The 20,392-nt window shown below is 47.2% G+C and overlaps 1 protein-coding gene across 9 annotated transcripts in view; it reads right to left on the bottom strand.

Moving 5' to 3' along the window:
* The window catches only part of ryr2a (ryanodine receptor 2a (cardiac)), a 368,722-nt gene that overhangs the window by 152,426 nt on the left and 195,904 nt on the right, over positions 1 to 20,392 (bottom strand). For 6 of the 9 annotated variants that reach the window (XR_016491186.1, XM_090217869.1, XM_090217870.1 and 3 more), the window contains 7 exons: positions 8,016 to 8,153; positions 7,178 to 7,258; positions 6,038 to 6,113; positions 5,838 to 5,864; positions 2,900 to 3,023; positions 1,248 to 1,363; positions 542 to 606 (listed from right to left, as the gene is read on the bottom strand). Coding sequence is in view for 7 of the 9 variants with exons in the window: in XM_090217869.1 (XP_090073995.1) it covers positions 542 to 606; positions 1,248 to 1,363; positions 2,900 to 3,023; positions 5,838 to 5,864; positions 6,038 to 6,113; positions 7,178 to 7,258; positions 8,016 to 8,153 (627 nt within the window). In the remaining 2 variants the exon portion in view is untranslated. The remainder of the gene's footprint in view (positions 1 to 541; positions 607 to 1,247; positions 1,364 to 2,899; positions 3,024 to 5,837; positions 5,865 to 6,037; positions 6,114 to 7,177; positions 7,259 to 8,015; positions 8,154 to 20,392) is intronic. The other 3 variants (XR_016491187.1, XM_090217873.1, XM_090217868.1) reach the window with 1 other exon arrangement.

The raw sequence follows: 20,392 nt of genomic DNA, 5'->3' as shown, positions 1-20,392 counted from the left end.
TATAACCTCTCTACTGTATATAACCTCTCTACTGTATATAGCCTCTCTACTGTATATAGCCTCTACTGTGTATAGCCTCTCTACTGTATATAGCCTCTCTACTGTATATAGCCTCTCTACTGTATATAGCCCCTCTACTGTGTATAGCCTCTCTACTGTATATAGACCCTCTACTGTATATAGCCTCTCTACTGTATATAGCCTCTCTACTGTATAAAGCCTCTCTACTGTATATAACCTCTCTACTGTATATAGCCTCTCTACTGTATATAGCCTCTCTACTGTATATATCCTGTCTTTTTACTGTTGTTTTATTTCTTTACCTACCTATTGTTCACCTAATACCTTTTTGCACTATTGGTTAGAGCCTGTAAGCCTGTAAGTCACGTGACTAATAAACTAATAAACTGATTTGAATTGTCCCACTACGGTTGGAGCTCAGCATATTACGTAAATGCTATTTGGTCTTCTGAGGTTGATGTTTGTGTGTTGTTGAGGTGGTGGGACATGGTGGAGAGAAGCAGGCAGGAGTCAGTCTCACCTTTCCAAAAAACTTCATCTGATGTTCGTGAGGAACGCTCTCTCCTTTCGGTGGTGTCCCAACGTCTTATAGAGGGGAGGGGGACATCAGAACAGGGACAACAGAACAGGGACAACAGGAACAGGGACATCAGAACAGGGACATCAGAACAGGGACAACAGGAACAGGGACATCAGAACAGGGACATCAGAACAGAGACATCAGAACAGGGACAACAGAACAGGGACATCAGAACAGGGACAACAGAACAGGGACATCAGAACAGGGACATCAGAACAGGGACAACAGAACAGGGACATCAGAACAGGGACATCAGAACAGGGACAACAGAACAGGGACATCAGAACAGGGACATCAGAACAGTGACAACAGGATTTAGTGGAATAATAGACATTAGTATTGTTCATGTTTAAATTGAAGTAATATTAATTTAAGTAGCAGACAATGGGTTAATCCCCAATGGCACCCTACTCCCTATGTAGTGCACTACTTTATGCTACAGCCCTATTCCCTATATAGTACACTACTTTATACTACAGCCCTATTCCCTATATAGTGCACTACTTTATACTACACACCGATTCCCTATGTAGTGCACAACTTTATACTACAGCCCTATTCCCTATGTAGTGCACTACTGTTGACCAGAGCTCTATGGCAGCAGGGTGCCGTTGGGGACGTAACCAACGTGACGTTCATTCCTCACCAGACTCCAGCATGTGTTCGTGGGCCTCGTCTACGTAAGTGATGAGCTGCTGCAGGAAGGTGTAGGCAAAACGCTTCTCCATGGAGGGAGTATCCAACTCCTGCTCTTTCATGGCCCTGTAGAGATAAACCAGTCAGCCAGCCAGTCAGTCAGCCAGCTGACTAAAAACAAAACGCTTCTCCATGGAGGGAGTATCCAACTCCTGCTCTTTCATGGCCCTGTAGAGATAAACCAGTCAGCCAGCCAGTCAGTCAGCCAGCTGACTAAAAACAAAACGCTTCTCCATGGAGGGAGTATCCAACTCCTGCTCTTTCATGGCCCTGTAGAGATAAACCAGTCAGCCAGCCAGCCCGCCAGTCAGACAATCAGTCAGCCAGTCAGTCAGTCAGTCAACCAGTCAGCTTACATACTGATAGACAGACAGACAGTTGGTCAGTCAGTTAGATAATCAGTTAACAACCAGTCAGTCAATCAACCAGTCAGACAGTATAGCCATCCTCACCTGGACACAGTGTAACCATCCTCACCTGGACACAGTCTAACCATCCTCACCTGGACACAGTGTAACCATCCTCACCTGGACACAGTATAACCATCCTCACCTGGACACAGTATAACCATCCTCACCTGGACACAGTATAACCATCCTCACCTGGACACAGTATAACCATCCTCACCTGGACACAGTATAACCATCCTCACCTGGACACAGTGTAACCATCCTCACCTGGACACAGTATAACCATCCTCACCTGGACACAGTGTAACCATCCTCACCTGGACACAGTATAACAATCCTCACCTGGACACAGTATAACCATCCTCACCTGGACACAGTGTAACCATCCTCACCTGGACACAGTATAACCATCCTCACCTGGACACAGTATAACCATCCTCACCTGGACACAGTATAACCATCCTCACCTGGACACAGTGTAACCATCCTCACCTGGACACAGCATAACCATCCTCACCTGGACACAGTGTAACCATCCTCACCTGGACACAGTATAACAATCCTCACCTGGACACAGTGTAGCCATCCTCACCTGGACACAGTGTAGCCATCCTCACCTGGACACAGTGTAACCATCCTCACCTGGACACAGTGTAGCCATCCTCACCTGGACACAGTATAACCATCCTCACCTGGACACAGTATAACCATCCTCACCTGGACACAGTATAACCATCCTCACCTGGACACAGTGTAACCATCCTCACCTGGACACAGTATAACCATCCTCACCTGGACACAGTATAACCATCCTCACCTGGACACAACATAACCATCCTCACCTGGACACAGTATAACCATCCTCACCTGGACACAGTATAACCATCCTCACCTGGACACAGTATAACCATCCTCACCTGGACACAGTGTAACCATCCTCACCTGGACACAGTGTAACCATCCTCACCTGGACACAGTGTAGCCATCCTCACCTGGACACAGTATAACCATCCTCACCTGGACACAGTGTAGCCATCCTCACCTGGACACAGTGTAGCCATCCTCACCTGGACACAGTGTAACCATCCTCACCTGGACACAGTGTAACCATCCTCACCTGGACACAGTATAACCATCCTCACCTGGACACAGTATAACCATCCTCACCTGGACACAGTATAACCATCCTCACCTGGACACAGTGTAGCCATTTATCTGAAAGAACTTGAGAATGTCTTGGGCTTTTCCTCTGTCTTTGTATTTCTCTCTGGCGGTGAGCGTGTCATAGGGCACCAGTAAGGGATGGTTCCCTCCTCCTGGAACAAGATCAGAGGAAACACTGAGACAGAGAAAGACATTTTGGATGTTTGAAAATAGTGGGGACATTGACCGTTGCGGCGTCTGTGAATGAGAGGACTTCACAGTGTCACAGTGACACCTGCTGGTTGTTAACTGAACTGCAATCGAACCAGCAGTTAGGAAATCAGGTGCAAAGCAACACTACAAGTGTACTACTATAGCACGTCCTAGAACACAGTATAGCTGTGGGCCCAGCCAACACAGTATGGCTGTGGGCCCAGCCAACACAATATAGCTGTGGGCCCAGCCAACACAGTATAGCTGTGGGCCCAGCCAACACAGTATAGCTGTGGGCCCAGCCAACACAGTGGGCCCAGCCAACAGTATAGCTGTGGGCCCAGCCAACACAGTATAGCTGTGGGCCCAGCCAACACAGTGTAGCTGTGGGCCCAGCCAACACAGTATAGCTGTGGGCCCAGCCAACACAGTATAGCTGTGGGCCCAGCCAACACAGTATAGCTGTGGGCCCAGCCAACAGTATAGCTGTGGGCCCAGCCAACACAGTATAGCTGTGGGCCCAGCCAACACAGTATAGCTGTGGGCCCAGCCAACACAGTGGGCCCAGCCAACACAGTATAGCTGTGAGCCCAGCCAACACAGTATAGCTGTGGGCCCAGCCAACACAGTGGGCCCAGCCAACACAGTATAGCTGTGGGCCCAGCCAACACAGTATAGCTGTGGGCCCAGCCAACACAGTATAGCTGTGGGCCCAGCCAACACAGCATAGCTTTGGGGCCAGCCAACACAGTATAGCTGTGGGCCCAGCCAACACAGTATAGCTGTGGGCCCAGCCAACACAGTATAGCTGTTGGCCCAGCCAACACAGTATAGCTGTTGGCCCAGCCAACACAGTATAGCTGTGGGCCCAGCCAACACAGTATAGCTGTGGGCCCAGCCAACACAGTATAGCTGTGGGCCCAGCCAACACAGTGGGCCCAGCCAACACAGTATAGCTGTGAGCCCAGCCAACACAGTATAGCTGTGGGCCCAGCCAACACAGTGGGCCCAGCCAACACAGTATAGCTGTGGGCCCAGCCAACACAGTATAGCTGTGGGCCCAGCCAACACAGTATAGCTGTGGGCACAGCCAACACAGTATAGCTGTGGGCCCAGCCAACACAGTATAGCTGTGGGCCCAGCCAACACAGTATAGCTGTGGGCCCAGCCAACACAGTATAGCTGTGAGCCCAGCCAACACAGTATAGCTGTGGGCCCAGCCAACACAGTATAGCTGTGGGCCCAGCCAACACAGTATAGCTGTGGGCCCAGCCAACACGGTATAGCTGTGGGTCCAGCCAACACAGTATAGCGTGAGCCCAGCCAACACAGTAGAGCTGTGGGCCCAGCCAACACAGTGGGCCCAGCCAACACAGTATAGCTGTGGGCCCTGTGGGCCCAGCCAACACAGTGGGCCCAGCCAACACATTATAGCTGTGGGCCCAGCCAACACAGTATAGCTGTGGGCCCAGCCAACACAGTATGGCTGTGAGCCCAGCCAACACAGTATAGCTGTGGGCCCAGCCAACACAGTATAGCTGTGGGCCCAGCCAACACAGTCATTAACCCAACAGATATCTAAGGTCTCTAGTTCTGTCTCTAACAGCTATCTAATGTCTCTAGTTCTGTCTCTAATAGCTACCTAATGTCCTCTAGTTCTGTCTCTAACAGCTATCTAAGGTCTCTAGTTCTGTCTCTAATAGCTACCTAATGTCCTCTAGTTCTGTCTCTAATAGCTACCTAATGTCCTCTAGTTCTGTCTCTAGTTGGATGATTAGCAGATATCTAAGGTCTCTAGTTCTGTCTCTAGTTGGATGATTAGAAGATATCTAAGGTCTCTAGTTCAGTCTCTAGTTGGATGATTAGCAGCTATCTAAGGTCTCTAGTTGGATGTCTAGGAGCAGGGTGAGCTACAGTTGGATGTCTAGCAGATATCTAAGGTCTCTAGTTGGATGTCTAGCAGCAGCGTGAGCTACAGTTGGACGTCTAGCAGCAGGGTGAGCTACAGTTGGGCGTCTAGCAGCAGAGTGAGCTACAGTTGGACGTCTAGCAGCAGGGTGAGCTACAGTTGGACGTCTAGCAGCAGGGTGAGCTACAGTTGGACGTCTAGCAGCAGAGTGAGCTACAGTTGGACGTCTAGCAGCAGGGTGAGCTACAGTTGGATGTCTAGCAGCAGCGTGAGCTACAGTTGGATGTCTAGCAGCAGAGTGAGCTACAGTTGGATGTCTAGCAGCAGGGTGAGCTACAGTTGGACATCTAGCAGCAGGGTGAGCTACAGTTGGACATCTAGCAGCAGGGTGAGCTACAGTTGGACATCTAGCAGCAGGGTGAGCTACAGTTGGATGTCTAGCAGCAGGGTGAGCTACAGTTGGATGTCTAGCAGCAGAGTGAGCTACAGTTGGATGTCTAGCAGCAGAGTGAGCTACAGTTGGATGTCTAGCAGCAGAGTGAGCTACAGTTGGATGTCTAGCAGCAGAGTGAGCTACAGTTGGATGTCTAGCAGCAGGGTGAGCTACAGTTGGATGTCTAGCAGCAGGGTGAGCTACAGTTGGATGTCTAGCAGCAGAGTGAGCTACAGTTGGATGTCTAGCAGCAGGGTGAGCTACAGTTGGATGTCTAGCAGCAGAGTGAGCTACAGTTGGATGTCTAGCAGCAGAGTGAGCTACAGTTGGATGTCTAGCAGCAGAGTGAGCTACAGTTGGACGTCTAGCAGCAGAGTGAGCTACAGTTGGATGTCTAGCAGCAGAGTGAGCTACAGTTGGATGTCATGTTACCTTCATCAGTAAAGAGTACTGTTCTACCTATTAAACACAGGAGACAGAGAGAGAGAGAGGTACAGAGGGGCACAGCTACAGATCGAGAACAGGAAACCAGTTACCAAATCAAGACCAGGAACAGCTGGTTACTTGGTGTTGGAAGCTAACAGACCAGATGTAAGTATGTCCTAAAGGACCATCTGTCCGACTGTACGCACCTTTGGCTTCTAGTTCAAGTTTCTTCTTCTTCGCCCAAATATTATGATAGTTCTCTGCAAGCAGTTCTGCCATAGACTGAAAAGAATGGACATAAGAAACACTCAAGTTAATAACTAGACTGGGGCTTACTTTGTCATAACCATTATACACACATCTTGTGTTGCAAGTAACACAGAACTTGTAGCATGTCACTCAGAGCACATGTAGCATGTCACTCAGAGCACGTGTAGCATGTCACTCAGAGTATGTGTAGCGTGTCACTCAGAGCACGTGTAGTGTGTCACTCAGAGCACGTGTAGTGTGTCACTCAGAGCACGTATAGTGTGTCACTCAGAGCACGTGTAATGTGTCACTCAGAGCACGTGTAGCATGTGACTCAGACTGTGTTTATCATGTCAGTCAGATTATGTTTAGCATGTCACTAAGAGTACGTGTAGCGTGTCACTCAGAGTATGTGTAGCGTGTCACATGTCACTCAGAGTATGTGTAGCGTGTCACATGTCACTCAGAGTACGTGTGGCGTGTCACTCAGAGTATGTGTAGCGTGTCACTCAGAGTATGTGTAGCGTGTCACTCAGAGTATGTGTAGCGTGTCACTCAGAGAATGTGTAGCGTGTCACTCAGAGAATGTGTAGCGTGTCACTCAGAGAATGTGTAGCGTATCACTCAGAGTATGTGTAGCGTGTCACTCAGAGTATGTGTAGCGTGTCACTCAGAGTATGTGTAGCGTGTCACTCAGAGTATGTGTAGCGTGTCACTCAGAGTATGTGTTTAGCATGTCACTCAGAGTATGTGCAGCGTGTCACTCAGACTGTGTTTAGCATGTCACATGTCAGTCAGCGTACGTGTAGCGTGTCACTCAGAGTATGTGTAGCGTGTCTCTCAGAGTATGTGTAGCGTGTCACTCAGAGTACGTGTAGCGTGTCACTCAGAGTACGTGTAGCGTGTCACTCAGAGTACGTGTAGCGTGTCACTCAGAGTACGTGTAGCGTGTCACTCAGAGTACGTGTAGCGTGTCACTCAGAGTATGTGTAGCGTGTCACTCAGAGTATGTGTAGCATGTCACTCAGAGTATGTGTAGCGTGTCACTCAGAGTATGTGTAGCGTGTCACTCAGAGTATGTGTAGCATGTCACTCACGTGCAGGTCCCGGGACAGTGTCACATTGCTCATGTCGATGGGTCTGGGGCTGAAACCTGGAGCTCCTTCGACAGAGTGTTGCTGGGAAGAACACAGAGGGAGAGACAGGACTGTTAGCTACTTGACATGTCCTGTAGTATCAGGACTCTTCTAAGGACTGTTATCTACTTGACATGTCCTGTAGTCTCAGATCCTGTTAGATACTTGACATGTCCTGTGTCTCAGGACTCTTCTCAGGACTGTTATCTACTTGACATGTCCTGTAGTCTCAGATCCTGTTAGATACTTGACATGTCCTGTGTCTCAGGACTCTTCTCAGGACTGTTATCTACTTGACATGTCCTGTAGTCTCAGATCCTGTTAGATACTTGACATGTCCTGTGTCTCAGGACTCTTCTCAGGACTGTTATCTACTTGACATGTCCTGTAGTCTCAGATCCTGTTAGATACTTGACATGTCCTGTGTCTCAGGACTCTTCTCAGGACTGTTATCTACTTGACATGTCCTGTAGTCTCAGATCCTGTTAGATACTTGACATGTCCTGTGTCTCAGGACTCTTCTCAGGACTGTTAGCTACTTGACATGTCCTGTACTTTGCTCTGACAGGTGAAGGACATACTGTATATTCCGCTATGCTGAAACAGTCAGTATCTACTATTGGGAATGTCCCTATTGAGCTGTGGAGTGTATGAATCAGAGAGGAGATTGGACGACCACGTAAAGGCATTACTAGGAGCAGTATAACACAATGCTTTAGAATGGATGGAGCAGCTGGAAGTGTGTCACATCACAGTCACTACTGTACGTTGTTACTGTAAGGCTGTGACTGCCTCCTACCTGGCTGATCTGAGAGATCCTACGTGCTCTGTTGTGTAGGCTGGCTGGGTCTCCCTCCCTGGTCCTCTCTATGCTCCAGCACCACATCACCATCGTCTTCAGAGACTCCTTGATAGGCCAGCGGTACAACTCTTTATCCTAGAGGGACACAGAGAAGAGACTCAGAAAGAGACTGGACGGTAGACAGATATATCTCACAGGGAAGAGACTCAGAGAGAGACTGGACGGTAGACAGATATATCTCACAGGGAAGAGACTCAGAGAGAGACTGGACGGTAGACAGATATATCTCACAGGGAAGAGACTCAGAGAGAGACTGGACGGTAGACAGATATATCTCACAGAGAAGAGACTCAGAGAGAGACTGGACGGTAGACAGATATATCTCACAGAGAAGAGACGCAGAGAGAGACTGGAGGTTTGAAACAAAAACCGTCAGACTCAGTTCACATAGAGATACTGTGTCTGACCTGGTTGTTGATAAACTGTGTCTGATCTGGTTGTTGATAAACTGTGTCTGACCTGGTTGTTGATGAACTGTGTCTGACCTGGTTGTTGATGAACTGAGTCTGACCTGGTTATTGATGAACTGTGTTTGACCTGGTTGTTGATGAACTGTAAATGACCTGGTTGTTGATGAACTGAGTCTGACCTGGTTGTTGATGTACTGAGTCTGACCTGGTTGTTGATGAACTGTGTCTGACCTGGTTGTTAATGAACTGAGTCTGACCTGGTTGTTGATGAACTGTGTCTGACCTGGTTGTTGATGAACTGTGTCTGACCTGGTTGTTGATGAACTGAGTCTGACCTGGTTGTTGATGAACTGTGTCTGACCTGGTTGTTGATGAACTGTGTCAGACCTGGTTGTTGATGAACTGAGTCTGACCTGGTTGTTGATGAACTGAGTCTGACCTGGTAGTTGATGAACTGAGTCTGACCTGGTTGTTGATGAACTGTGTCTGACCTGACCTGGTTGTTGTTGAACTGAGTCTGAACTGGTTGTTGATAAACTGTGTCAAACCTGGTTGTTGATGAACTGTGTCTGGCCTGGTTGTTGATGAACTGTGTCTGACCTGGTTGTTGATGAACTGTGTCTGACCTGACCTGGTTGTTGTTGAACTGAGTCTGAACTGGTTGTTGATAAACTGTGTCTGAACTGGTTGTTGATGAACTGTGTCTGACCTGTTTGTTGATGAACTGTGTCTGACCTGGTTGTTAATGAACTGAGTCTGACCTGGTTGTTGATTAACTGAGTCTGAACTGGTTGTTGATGAACTGAGTCTGAACTGGTTGTTGATGAACTGTGTCTGACCTGTTTGTTGATGAACTGAGTCTGACCTGGTTGTTAATGAACTGAGTCTGACCTGGTTGTTGATTAACTGAAACTGACCTGGTTGTTGATGAACTGAGTCTGACCTGGTTGTTGATGAACTGAGTCTGACCTGGTTGTTGATGAACTGAGTCTGACCTGGTTGTTGATAAACTGAGTCTGACCTGATTGTTGATGAACTGAGTCTGACCTGGTTGTTGATTAACTGTGTCTGACCTGGTTTTGATGAACTGAGTCTGACCTGGTAGTTGATGAACTGAGTCTGACCTGACCTGGTTGTTGATGAACTGAGTCTGACCTGACCTGGTTGTTGATGAACTGAGTCTGACCTGACCTGGTTGTTGATGAACTGAGTCTGACCTGACATGGTTGTTGATGAACTGAGTCTGACCTGACCTGGTTGTTGATGAACTGAGTCTGACCTGACCTGGTTGTTGATGAACTGAGTCTGACCTGACCTGGTTGTTGATGAACGGAGTCTGACCTGACCTGGTTGTTGATGAACTGAGTCTGACCTGACCTGGTTGTTGATGAACTGAGTCTGACCTGACCTGGTTGTTGATGAACTGAGTCTGACCTGACCTGGTTGTTGATGAACTGAGTCTGACCTGGTTGTTGATGAACTGAGTCTGACCTGGTAGTTGATGAACTGAGTCTGACCTGACCTGGTTGTTGATGAACTGAGTCTGACCTGACCTGGTTGTTGATGAACTGAGTCTGACCTGGTTGTTGATGAACTGAGTCTGACCTGGTAGTTGATGAACTGAGTCTGACCTGACCTGGTTGTTGATGAACTGAGTCTGACCTGACCTGGTTGTTGATGAACTGAGTCTGACCTGGTTGTTGATGAACTGAGTCTGACCTGACCTGGTTGTTGATGAACTGTGTCTGACCTGGTTGTTGATGAACTGTGTCTGACCTGGTTGTTGATGAACTGTGTCTGACCTGGTTGTTGATGAACTGTGTCTGACCTGGCTGTTGATGAACTGAGTCTGACCTGGTTGTTGATGAACTGTGTCTGACCTGGTTGTTGATGAACTGTGTCTGACCTGACCTGGTTGTTGTTGAACTGAGTCTGAACTGGTTGTTGATAAACTGTGTCTGACCTGGTTGTTGATGAACTGAGTCTGACCTGGTTGTTGATGAACTGTGTCTGACCTGGTTGTTGATGAACTGTGTCTGACCTGGCCTGGTTGTTGATGAACTGAGTCTGACCTGGTTGTTGATGAACTGAGTCTGACCTGGTAGTTGATGAACTGAGTCTGACCTGGTTGTTGATGAACTGTGTCTGACCTGACCTGGTTGTTGTTGAACTGAGTCTGAACTGGTTGTTGATAAACTGTGTCAAACCTGGTTGTTGATGAACTGTGTCTGACCTGGTTGTTGATGAACTGTGTCTGACCTGGTTGTTGATGAACTGTGTCTGACCTTACCTGGTTGTTGTTGAACTGAGTCTGAACTGGTTGTTGATAAACTGTGTCTGAACTGGTTGTTGATGAACTGTGTCTGACCTGTTTGTTGATGAACTGTGTCTGACCTGGTTGTTAATGAACTGAGTCTGACCTGGTTGTTAATTAACTGAGTCTGAACTGGTTGTTGATGAACTGAGTCTGAACTGGTTGTTGATGAACTGTGTCTGACCTGTTTGTTGATGAACTGAGTCTGACCTGGTTGTTAATGAACTGAGTCTGACCTGGTTGTTGATTAACTGAAACTGACCTGGTTGTTGATGAACTGAGTCTGACCTGGTTGTTGATGAACTGAGTCTGACCTGGTTGTTGATGAACTGAGTCTGACCTGGTTGTTGATAAACTGAGTCTGACCTGATTGTTGATGAACTGAGTCTGACCTGGTTGTTGATTAACTGTGTCTGACCTGGTTTTGATGAACTGAGTCTGACCTGGTAGTTGATGAACTGAGTCTGACCTGACCTGGTTGTTGATGAACTGAGTCTGACCTGACCTGGTTGTTGATGAACTGAGTCTGACCTGACATGGTTGTTGATGAACTGAGTCTGACCTGACCTGGTTGTTGATGAACTGAGTCTGACCTGACCTGGTTGTTGATGAACTGAGTCTGACCTGACCTGGTTGTTGATGAACGGAGTCTGACCTGACCTGGTTGTTGATGAACTGAGTCTGACCTGACCTGGTTGTTGATGAACTGAGTCTGACCTGACCTGGTTGTTGATGAACTGAGTCTGACCTGACCTGGTTGTTGATGAACTGAGTCTGACCTGGTTGTTGATGAACTGAGTCTGACCTGGTAGTTGATGAACTGAGTCTGACCTGACCTGGTTGTTGATGAACTGAGTCTGACCTGACCTGGTTGTTGATGAACTGAGTCTGACCTGGTTGTTGATGAACTGAGTCTGACCTGGTAGTTGATGAACTGAGTCTGACCTGACCTGGTTGTTGATGAACTGAGTCTGACCTGACCTGGTTGTTGATGAACTGAGTCTGACCTGGTTGTTGATGAACTGAGTCTGACCTGACCTGGTTGTTGATGAACTGTGTCTGACCTGGTTGTTGATGAACTGTGTCTGACCTGGTTGTTGATGAACTGTGTCTGACCTGGTTGTTGATGAACTGTGTCTGACCTGGCTGTTGATGAACTGAGTCTGACCTGGTTGTTGATGAACTGTGTCTGACCTGGTTGTTGATGAACTGTGTCTGACCTGACCTGGTTGTTGTTGAACTGAGTCTGAACTGGTTGTTGATAAACTGTGTCTGACCTGGTTGTTGATGAACTGAGTCTGACCTGGTTGTTGATGAACTGTGTCTGACCTGGTTGTTGATGAACTGTGTCTGACCTGGCCTGGTTGTTGTTGAACTGAGTCTGAGCTGGTTGTTGATAAACTGTGTCTGACCTGGTTGTTGATGAACTGTGTCTGACCTGACCTGGTTGTTGATGAACTGTGTCTGACCTGGTTGTTGATGAACTGAGTCTGACCTGACCTGGTTGTTGATGAACTGTGTCTGACCTGGTTGTTGATGAACTGTGTCTGACCTGGTTGTTGATGAACTGTGTCAAACCTGGTTGTTGATGAACTGTGTCTGACCTGGTTGTTGATGAACTGTGTCTGACCTGGTTGTTGATGAACTGTGTCTGACCTGGTTGTTGATGAACTGTGTCTGACCTGGTTGTTGATGAACTGAGTCTGACGTGGTAGTTGATGAACTGAGTCTGACCTGACCTGGTTGTTGATGAACTGAGTCTGACCTGACCTGGTTGTTGATGAACTGAGTCTGACCTGACCTGGTTGTTGATGAACTGAGTCTGACCTGACCTGGTTGTTGGTGAACTGAGTCTGACCTGGTTGTTGATGAACTGAGTCTGACCTGACCTGGTTGTTGATGAACTGAGTCTGACCTGGTTGTTGATGAACTGTGTCTGACCTGGTTGTTGATGAACTGTGTCTGACCTGGTTGTTGATGAACTGTGTCTGACCTGGCTGTTGATGAACTGAGTCTGACCTGGTTGTTGATGAACTGAGTCTGACCTGGTTGTTGATGAACTGAGTCTGACCTGGTTGTTGATGAATTGAGTTTGACCTGGTTGTTGATGAACTGTGTCTGACCTGGTTGTTGATGAACTGTGTCTGACCTGGTTGTTGATGAACTGGGTCTGACCTGGTTGTTGTTGAACTGAGTCTGAAATGGTTGTTGATGAACTGAGTCTGACCTGACCTGGTTGTTGATGAACTGAGTCTGACCTGGTTGTTGATGAACTGAGTCTGACCTGGTTGTTGATGAACTGAGTCTGACCTGGTTGTTGATGAACTGTGTCTGACCTGGTTGTTGATGAACTGTGTCTGACCTGACCTGGTTGTTGTTGAACTGAGTCTGACCTGGTTGTTGATGAACTGAGTCTGACCTGACCTGGTTGTTGATGAACTGAGTCTGACCTGACCTGGTTGTTGATGAACTGAGTCTGACCTGACCTGGTTGTTGATGAACTGAGTCTGACCTGGTTATGATGAACTGAGTCTGACCTGGTAGTTGATGAACTGAGTCTGACCTGACCTGGTTGTTGATGAACTGAGTCTGACCTGACCTGGTTGTTGATGAACTGAGTCTGACCTGGTTGTTGATGAACTGAGTCTGACCTGACCTGGTTGTTGATGAACTGTGTCTGAACTGGTTGTTGATAAACTGTGTCTGACCTGACCTGGTTGTTGTTGAACTGAGTCTGAACTGGTTGTTGATAAACTGTGTCTGACCTGGTTGTTGATGAACTGAGTCTGACCTGGTTGTTGATGAACTGTGTCTGACCTGGTTGTTGATGAACTGTGTCTGACCTGGCCTGGTTGTTGATGAACTGAGTCTGACCTGGTTGTTGATGAACTGAGTCTGACCTGGTAGTTGATGAACTGAGTCTGACCTGGTTGTTGATGAACTGTGTCTGACCTGACCTGGTTGTTGTTGAACTGAGTCTGAACTGGTTGTTGATAAACTGTGTCAAACCTGGTTGTTGATGAACTGTGTCTGACCTGGTTGTTGATGAACTGTGTCTGACCTGGTTGTTGATGAACTGTGTCTGACCTTACCTGGTTGTTGTTGAACTGAGTCTGAACTGGTTGTTGATAAACTGTGTCTGAACTGGTTGTTGATGAACTGTGTCTGACCTGTTTGTTGATGAACTGTGTCTGACCTGGTTGTTAATGAACTGAGTCTGACCTGGTTGTTAATTAACTGAGTCTGAACTGGTTGTTGATGAACTGAGTCTGAACTGGTTGTTGATGAACTGTGTCTGACCTGTTTGTTGATGAACTGAGTCTGACCTGGTTGTTAATGAACTGAGTCTGACCTGGTTGTTGATTAACTGAAACTGACCTGGTTGTTGATGAACTGAGTCTGACCTGGTTGTTGATGAACTGAGTCTGACCTGGTTGTTGATGAACTGAGTCTGACCTGGTTGTTGATAAACTGAGTCTGACCTGATTGTTGATGAACTGAGTCTGACCTGGTTGTTGATTAACTGTGTCTGACCTGGTTTTGATGAACTGAGTCTGACCTGGTAGTTGATGAACTGAGTCTGACCTGACCTGGTTGTTGATGAACTGAGTCTGACCTGACCTGGTTGTTGATGAACTGAGTCTGACCTGACATGGTTGTTGATGAACTGAGTCTGACCTGACCTGGTTGTTGATGAACTGAGTCTGACCTGACCTGGTTGTTGATGAACTGAGTCTGACCTGACCTGGTTGTTGATGAACGGAGTCTGACCTGACCTGGTTGTTGATGAACTGAGTCTGACCTGACCTGGTTGTTGATGAACTGAGTCTGACCTGACCTGGTTGTTGATGAACTGAGTCTGACCTGACCTGGTTGTTGATGAACTGAGTCTGACCTGGTTGTTGATGAACTGAGTCTGACCTGGTAGTTGATGAACTGAGTCTGACCTGACCTGGTTGTTGATGAACTGAGTCTGACCTGACCTGGTTGTTGATGAACTGAGTCTGACCTGGTTGTTGATGAACTGAGTCTGACCTGGTAGTTGATGAACTGAGTCTGACCTGACCTGGTTGTTGATGAACTGAGTCTGACCTGACCTGGTTGTTGATGAACTGAGTCTGACCTGGTTGTTGATGAACTGAGTCTGACCTGACCTGGTTGTTGATGAACTGTGTCTGACCTGGTTGTTGATGAACTGTGTCTGACCTGGTTGTTGATGAACTGTGTCTGACCTGGTTGTTGATGAACTGTGTCTGACCTGGCTGTTGATGAACTGAGTCTGACCTGGTTGTTGATGAACTGTGTCTGACCTGGTTGTTGATGAACTGTGTCTGACCTGACCTGGTTGTTGTTGAACTGAGTCTGAACTGGTTGTTGATAAACTGTGTCTGACCTGGTTGTTGATGAACTGAGTCTGACCTGGTTGTTGATGAACTGTGTCTGACCTGGTTGTTGATGAACTGTGTCTGACCTGGCCTGGTTGTTGTTGAACTGAGTCTGAGCTGGTTGTTGATAAACTGTGTCTGACCTGGTTGTTGATGAACTGTGTCTGACCTGACCTGGTTGTTGATGAACTGTGTCTGACCTGGTTGTTGATGAACTGAGTCTGACCTGACCTGGTTGTTGATGAACTGTGTCTGACCTGGTTGTTGATGAACTGTGTCTGACCTGGTTGTTGATGAACTGTGTCAAACCTGGTTGTTGATGAACTGTGTCTGACCTGGTTGTTGATGAACTGTGTCTGACCTGGTTGTTGATGAACTGTGTCTGACCTGGTTGTTGATGAACTGTGTCTGACCTGGTTGTTGATGAACTGAGTCTGACGTGGTAGTTGATGAACTGAGTCTGACCTGACCTGGTTGTTGATGAACTGAGTCTGACCTGACCTGGTTGTTGATGAACTGAGTCTGACCTGACCTGGTTGTTGATGAACTGAGTCTGACCTGACCTGGTTGTTGGTGAACTGAGTCTGACCTGGTTGTTGATGAACTGAGTCTGACCTGACCTGGTTGTTGATGAACTGAGTCTGACCTGGTTGTTGATGAACTGTGTCTGACCTGGTTGTTGATGAACTGTGTCTGACCTGGTTGTTGATGAACTGTGTCTGACCTGGCTGTTGATGAACTGAGTCTGACCTGGTTGTTGATGAACTGAGTCTGACCTGGTTGTTGATGAACTGAGTCTGACCTGGTTGTTGATGAATTGAGTTTGACCTGGTTGTTGATGAACTGTGTCTGACCTGGTTGTTGATGAACTGTGTCTGACCTGGTTGTTGATGAACTGGGTCTGACCTGGTTGTTGTTGAACTGAGTCTGAAATGGTTGTTGATGAACTGAGTCTGACCTGACCTGGTTGTTGATGAACTGAGTCTGACCTGGTTGTTGATGAACTGAGTCTGACCTGGTTGTTGATGAACTGAGTCTGACCTGGTTGTTGATGAACTGTGTCTGACCTGGTTGTTGATGAACTGTGTCTGACCTGACCTGGTTGTTGTTGAACTGAGTCTGACCTGGTTGTTGATGAACTGAGTCTGACCTGACCTGGTTGTTGATGAACTGAGTCTGACCTGACCTGGTTGTTGATGAACTGAGTCTGACCTGACCTGGTTGTTGATGAACTGAGTCTGACCTGGTTATGATGAACTGAGTCTGACCTGGTAGTTGATGAACTGAGTCTGACCTGACCTGGTTGTTGATGAACTGAGTCTGACCTGACCTGGTTGTTGATGAACTGAGTCTGACCTGGTTGTTGATGAACTGAGTCTGACCTGACCTGGTTGTTGATGAACTGTGTCTGAACTGGTTGTTGATAAACTGTGTCTGACCTGGTTGTTGATGAACTGTGTCTGACCTGGTTGTTGATGAACTGAGTCTGACCTGGTTGTTGATGAACTGAGTCTGACCTGGTTGTTGATGAACTGTGTCTGACCTGACCTGGTTGTTGATGAACTGTGTCTGACCTGACCTGGTTGTTGATGAACTGTGTCTGACCTGGCCTGGTTGTTGTTGAACTGAGTCTGAGCTGGTTGTTGATAAACTGTGTCTGACCTGGTTGTTGATGAACTGTGTCTGACCTGACCTGGTTGTTGTTGAACTGAGTCTGAACTGGTTGTTGATAAACTGTGTCTGAACTGGTTGTTGATGAACTGTGTCTGACCTGTTTGTTGATGAACTGAGTCTGACCTGGTTGTTAATGAACTGAGTCTGACCTGGTTGTTGATTAACTGAGTCTGAACTGGTTGTTGATGAACTGTGTCTGACCTGTTTGTTGATGAACTGAGTCTGACCTGGTTGTTAATGAACTGAGTCTGACCTGGTTGTTGATTAACTGAAACTGACCTGGTTGTTGATGAACTGAGTCTGACCTGGTTGTTGATGAACTGAGTCTGACCTGGTTGTTGATGAACTGAGTCTGACCTGGTTGTTGATAAACTGAGTCTGACCTGATTGTTGATGAACTGAGTCTGACCTGGTTGTTGATTAACTGTGTCTGACCTGGTTTTGATGAACTGAGTCTGACCTGGTAGTTGATGAACTGAGTCTGACCTGACCTGGTTGTTGATGAACTGAGTCTGACCTGACCTGGTTGTTGATGAACTGAGTCTGACCTGACATGGTTGTTTATGAACTGAGTCTGACCTGACCTGGTTGTTGATGAACTGAGTCTGACCTGACCTGGTTGTTGATGAACTGAGTCTGACCTGACCTGGTTGTTGATGAACGGAGTCTGACCTGACCTGGTTGTTGATGAACTGAGTCTGACCTGACCTGGTTGTTGATGAACTGAGTCTGACCTGACCTGGTTGTTGATGAACTGAGTCTGACCTGACCTGGTTGTTGATGAACTGAGTCTGACCTGGTTGTTGATGAACTGAGTCTGACCTGGTAGTTGATGAACTGAGTCTGACCTGACCTGGTTGTTGATGAACTGAGTCTGACCTGACCTGGTTGTTGATGAACTGAGTCTGACCTGGTTGTTGATGAACTGAGTCTGACCTGGTAGTTGATGAACTGAGTCTGACCTGACCTGGTTGTTGATGAACTGAGTCTGACCTGACCTGGTTGTTGATGAACTGAGTCTGACCTGGTTGTTGATGAACTGAGTCTGACCTGACCTGGTTGTTGATGAACTGTGTCTGACCTGGTTGTTGATGAACTGTGTCTGACCTGGTTGTTGATGAACTGTGTCTGACCTGGTTGTTGATGAACTGTGTCTGACCTGGCTGTTGATGAACTGAGTCTGACCTGGTTGTTGATGAACTGTGTCTGACCTGGTTGTTGATGAACTGTGTCTGACCTGACCTGGTTGTTGTTGAACTGAGTCTGAACTGGTTGTTGATAAACTGTGTCTGACCTGGTTGTTGATGAACTGAGTCTGACCTGGTTGTTGATGAACTGTGTCTGACCTGGTTGTTGATGAACTGTGTCTGACCTGGCCTGGTTGTTGTTGAACTGAGTCTGAGCTGGTTGTTGATAAACTGTGTCTGACCTGGTTGTTGATGAACTGTGTCTGACCTGACCTGGTTGTTGATGAACTGTGTCTGACCTGGTTGTTGATGAACTGAGTCTGACCTGACCTGGTTGTTGATGAACTGAGTCTGACCTGGTTGTTGATGAACTGAGTCTGACCTGGTTGTTGATGAACTGTGTCTGACCTGGTTGTTGATGAACTGTGTCTGACCTGGTTGTTGATGAACTGTGTCTGACCTGGTTGTTGATGAACTGTGTCTGACCTGGTTGTTGATGAACTGTGTCTGACCTGGTTGTTGATGAACTGTGTCTGACCTGGTTGTTGATGAACTGTGTCTGACCTGGTTGTTGATGAACTGTGTCAAACCTGGTTGTTGATGAACTGTGTCTGACCTGGTTGTTGATGAACTGTGTCTGACCTGGTTGTTGATGAACTGTGTCTGACCTGGTTGTTGATGAACTGTGTCTGACCTGGTTGTTGATGAACTGAGTCTGACGTGGTAGTTGATGAACTGAGTCTGACCTGACCTGGTTGTTGATGAACTGAGTCTGACCTGACCTGGTTGTTGATGAACTGAGTCTGACCTGACCTGGTTGTTGATGAACTGAGTCTGACCTGACCTGGTTGTTGGTGAACTGAGTCTGACCTGGTTGTTGATGAACTGAGTCTGACCTGACCTGGTTGTTGATGAACTGTGTCTGACCTGGTTGTTGATGAACTGTGTCTGACCTGGTTGTTGATGAACTGTGTCTGACCTGGTTGTTGATGAACTGTGTCTGACCTGGCTGTTGATGAACTGAGTCTGACCTGGTTGTTGATGAACTGAGTCTGAACTGGTTGTTGATGAATTGAGTTTGACATGGTTGTTGATGAACTGTGTCTGACCTGGTTGTTGATGAACTGTGTCTGACCTGGTTGTTGATGAACTGGGTCTGACCTGGTTGTTGTTGAACTGAGTCTGAACTGGTTGTTGATGAACTGAGTCTGACCTGACCTGGTTGTTGATGAACTGAGTCTGACCTGGTTGTTGATGAACTGAGTCTGACCTGGTTGTTGATGAACTGAGTCTGACCTGGTTGTTGATGAACTGTGTCTGACCTGGTTGTTGATGAACTGTGTCTGACCTGACCTGGTTGTTGTTGAACTGAGTCTGACCTGGTTGTTGATGAACTGAGTCTGACCTGACCTGGTTGTTGATGAACTGAGTCTGACCTGACCTGGTTGTTGATGAACTGAGTCTGACCTGGTTGTTGATGAACTGAGTCTGAACTGGTTGTTGATGAATTGAGTTTGACATGGTTGTTGATGAACTGTGTCTGACCTGGTTGTTGATGAACTGTGTCTGACCTGGTTGTTGATGAACTGGGTCTGACCTGGTTGTTGTTGAACTGAGTCTGAACTGGTTGTTGATGAACTGAGACTGACCTGACCTGGTTGTTGATGAACTGAGTCTGACCTGGTTGTTGATGAACTGAGTCTGACCTGGTTGTTGATGAACTGAGTCTGACCTGGTTGTTGATGAACTGTGTCTGACCTGGTTGTTGATGAACTGTGTCTGACCTGACCTGGTTGTTGTTGAACTGAGTCTGACCTGGTTGTTGATGAACTGAGTCTGACCTGACCTGGTTGTTGATGAACTGAGTCTGACCTGACCTGGTTGTTGATGAACTGAGTCTGACCTGACCTGGTTGTTGATGAACTGAGTCTGACCTGGTTGTTGATGAACTGAGTCTGACCTGGTAGTTGATGAACTGAGTCTGACCTGACCTGGTTGTTGATGAACTGAGTCTGACCTGACCTGGTTGTTGATGAACTGAGTCTGACCTGGTTGTTGATGAACTGAGTCTGACCTGGTAGTTGATGAACTGAGTCTGACCTGACCTGGTTGTTGATGAACTGAGTCTGACCTGACCTGGTTGTTGATGAACTGAGTCTGACCTGGTTGTTGATGAACTGAGTCTGACCTGACCTGGTTGTTGATGAACTGTGTCTGACCTGGTTGTTGATGAACTGTGTCTGACCTGGTTGTTGATGAACTGTGTCTGACCTGGTTGTTGATGAACTGTGTCTGACCTGGCTGTTGATGAACTGAGTCTGACCTGGTTGTTGATGAACTGTGT

The sequence above is a fragment of the Oncorhynchus mykiss genome, chromosome 23, assembly GCF_057628025.1.
Source record: "Oncorhynchus mykiss isolate SJ-2025 chromosome 23, ASM5762802v1, whole genome shotgun sequence".
Taxonomy (NCBI): domain Eukaryota; kingdom Metazoa; phylum Chordata; class Actinopteri; order Salmoniformes; family Salmonidae; genus Oncorhynchus; species Oncorhynchus mykiss.
The sequence above is the reverse complement of the archived record's forward strand: the minus strand, read 5'-3'. Positions and strand labels throughout refer to the sequence as shown.